Source organism: Triticum dicoccoides, chromosome 1B (genome assembly GCF_002162155.2).
Source record: "Triticum dicoccoides isolate Atlit2015 ecotype Zavitan chromosome 1B, WEW_v2.0, whole genome shotgun sequence".
Taxonomy (NCBI): domain Eukaryota; kingdom Viridiplantae; phylum Streptophyta; class Magnoliopsida; order Poales; family Poaceae; genus Triticum; species Triticum dicoccoides.
In genome coordinates this window covers 68,336,440-68,337,863 of record NC_041381.1, presented here as the reverse complement: position 1 = coordinate 68,337,863, position 1,424 = coordinate 68,336,440, and the positions used below count along the sequence as shown (strand labels likewise).

The following is a 1,424-nucleotide window of genomic DNA, read 5'->3' as shown; positions in this document are numbered from 1 at the left end:
ATATGTTTGATGGCATCATCGCTAGCTCCATCTGGTGAGACAAGAGAGCTAGTACAAGTATGAACAGGACTTGTTCAAACCATGAATACACAACTATGATTAGTTGGCCGTTGCAGGCAGGCCTGCCACTGCAAGGAAACACGCTTCCTTGTTACTCAGGTGGGAATTGGTGAAGACCATTTCCTTGATATCCACATGCGCCCCAACAGAACAAACAAAAAACCTCTTCTAAGTTCCCTTTCCATATATATACTGGCCTTCTTCAACCCTTCGAAGCATCACAAGTTCACAACTCACAAGAACTAGTCTGCACAGCTCTTTGCCTACTCGACAGAAGGCACTTGATCTAGTGAGAATTAACGTTCGCATCCAAATGGCCTCAGGATTCTTCCTCCTTGTTCTTTTGGCTCTATCAGCTTCTCGTCCTCTTGCCTCCGACCCTGGCCAGCTCCAGGATTTCTGCGTCGCTGACAGGACATCCCAAGGTATGTATAATCACACATGCGCGCATCACTACACTGAAACGTCTAGGTTACTTATTTGTGCCAATATGTAGTTGTTAACTGTTCAAAAACTGTGTATGTATGTGCAGTTTTCGTGAATGGATTTGCATGCAAAGACCCAAAGACTGCCTTGGTAGAAGACTTCTTCTTCTCAGGGCTTCACATGGCCGGGAACACGAGCAACAAGCAAGGCTCTTCTGTGACCGCAGTTAACGTCGCGCAGATTGCTGGGTTGAACACTTTGGGCATCTCCCTTGCTCGTGTTGATTATGCACCGCATGGTCAAAACCCACCGCATATCCACCCCCGTGCAAGTGAGATCCTGACTGTGCTAGAAGGTTCGCTCTATGTTGGTTTCGTAACCTCGAACCCTGAAAACGAGCTGTTCTCAAAAGTTCTGAACAAAGGGGATGTGTTTGTCTTTCCACAAGGGCTGATTCACTTCCAGTTCAACTATGGAACTAGCAAGGCGATAGCCATTGCGGCGCTGAGTAGCAAAAACCCCGGAGTGATCACCATAGCAAATACGGTGTTTGGATCAAATCCATCCATCTCAGATGATATACTTACCAAAGCCTTCCAGGTGGACAAGAAGATGGTAGACCATATTCAAGCTCAATTCTAGGAATACACCACAAGATTTGTTTATTTGATTCATTAATTTTTTATTTGATTAAAGATTGTAATGCATGTTTCTTTACAATGTAACTAGCGGGATGGCCCACACATTTGGGTGGCTAGATGTATTACATGTTATCGTCATATATAGTTGGTATCATTTTCTTTGCCAGTCACCTATTCGTAATTAGCGCGCTACACATGCTATAACGTTGTAACGTTGTAACGTTATAACGTGCAGACCATGCAAAACTGAAATAAGCACAGCCCAGCAGGCCCAGCAGGCCAAAACCAACCCACGAT

At 44.9% G+C, this 1,424-nt stretch overlaps 1 protein-coding gene across 1 annotated transcript; it reads left to right on the top strand.

The window, feature by feature from the left end:
* Positions 1 to 373: 373 nt before the first annotated feature.
* On the top strand, positions 374 to 1,128 carry LOC119301492 (putative germin-like protein 2-1). The gene is made up of 2 exons (XM_037578470.1): positions 374 to 485; positions 593 to 1,128. The coding sequence occupies exons 1-2, from the start codon at positions 374 to 376 to the stop codon at positions 1,126 to 1,128; spliced, it is 648 nt and encodes a 215-aa protein (XP_037434367.1).
* Positions 1,129 to 1,424: the final 296 nt, after the last annotated feature.

Coding starts and splice junctions, on each gene's coding strand:
- LOC119301492 (XM_037578470.1), top strand. CDS start 374: ATGGCCTCAGGATTCTTCCTCCTTGTTCTTTTGGCTCTATCAGCTTCT. Junction 486..592: donor CGCTGACAGGACATCCCAAG/GTATGTATAATC, acceptor ATGTATGTGCAG/TTTTCGTGAATGGATTTGCA.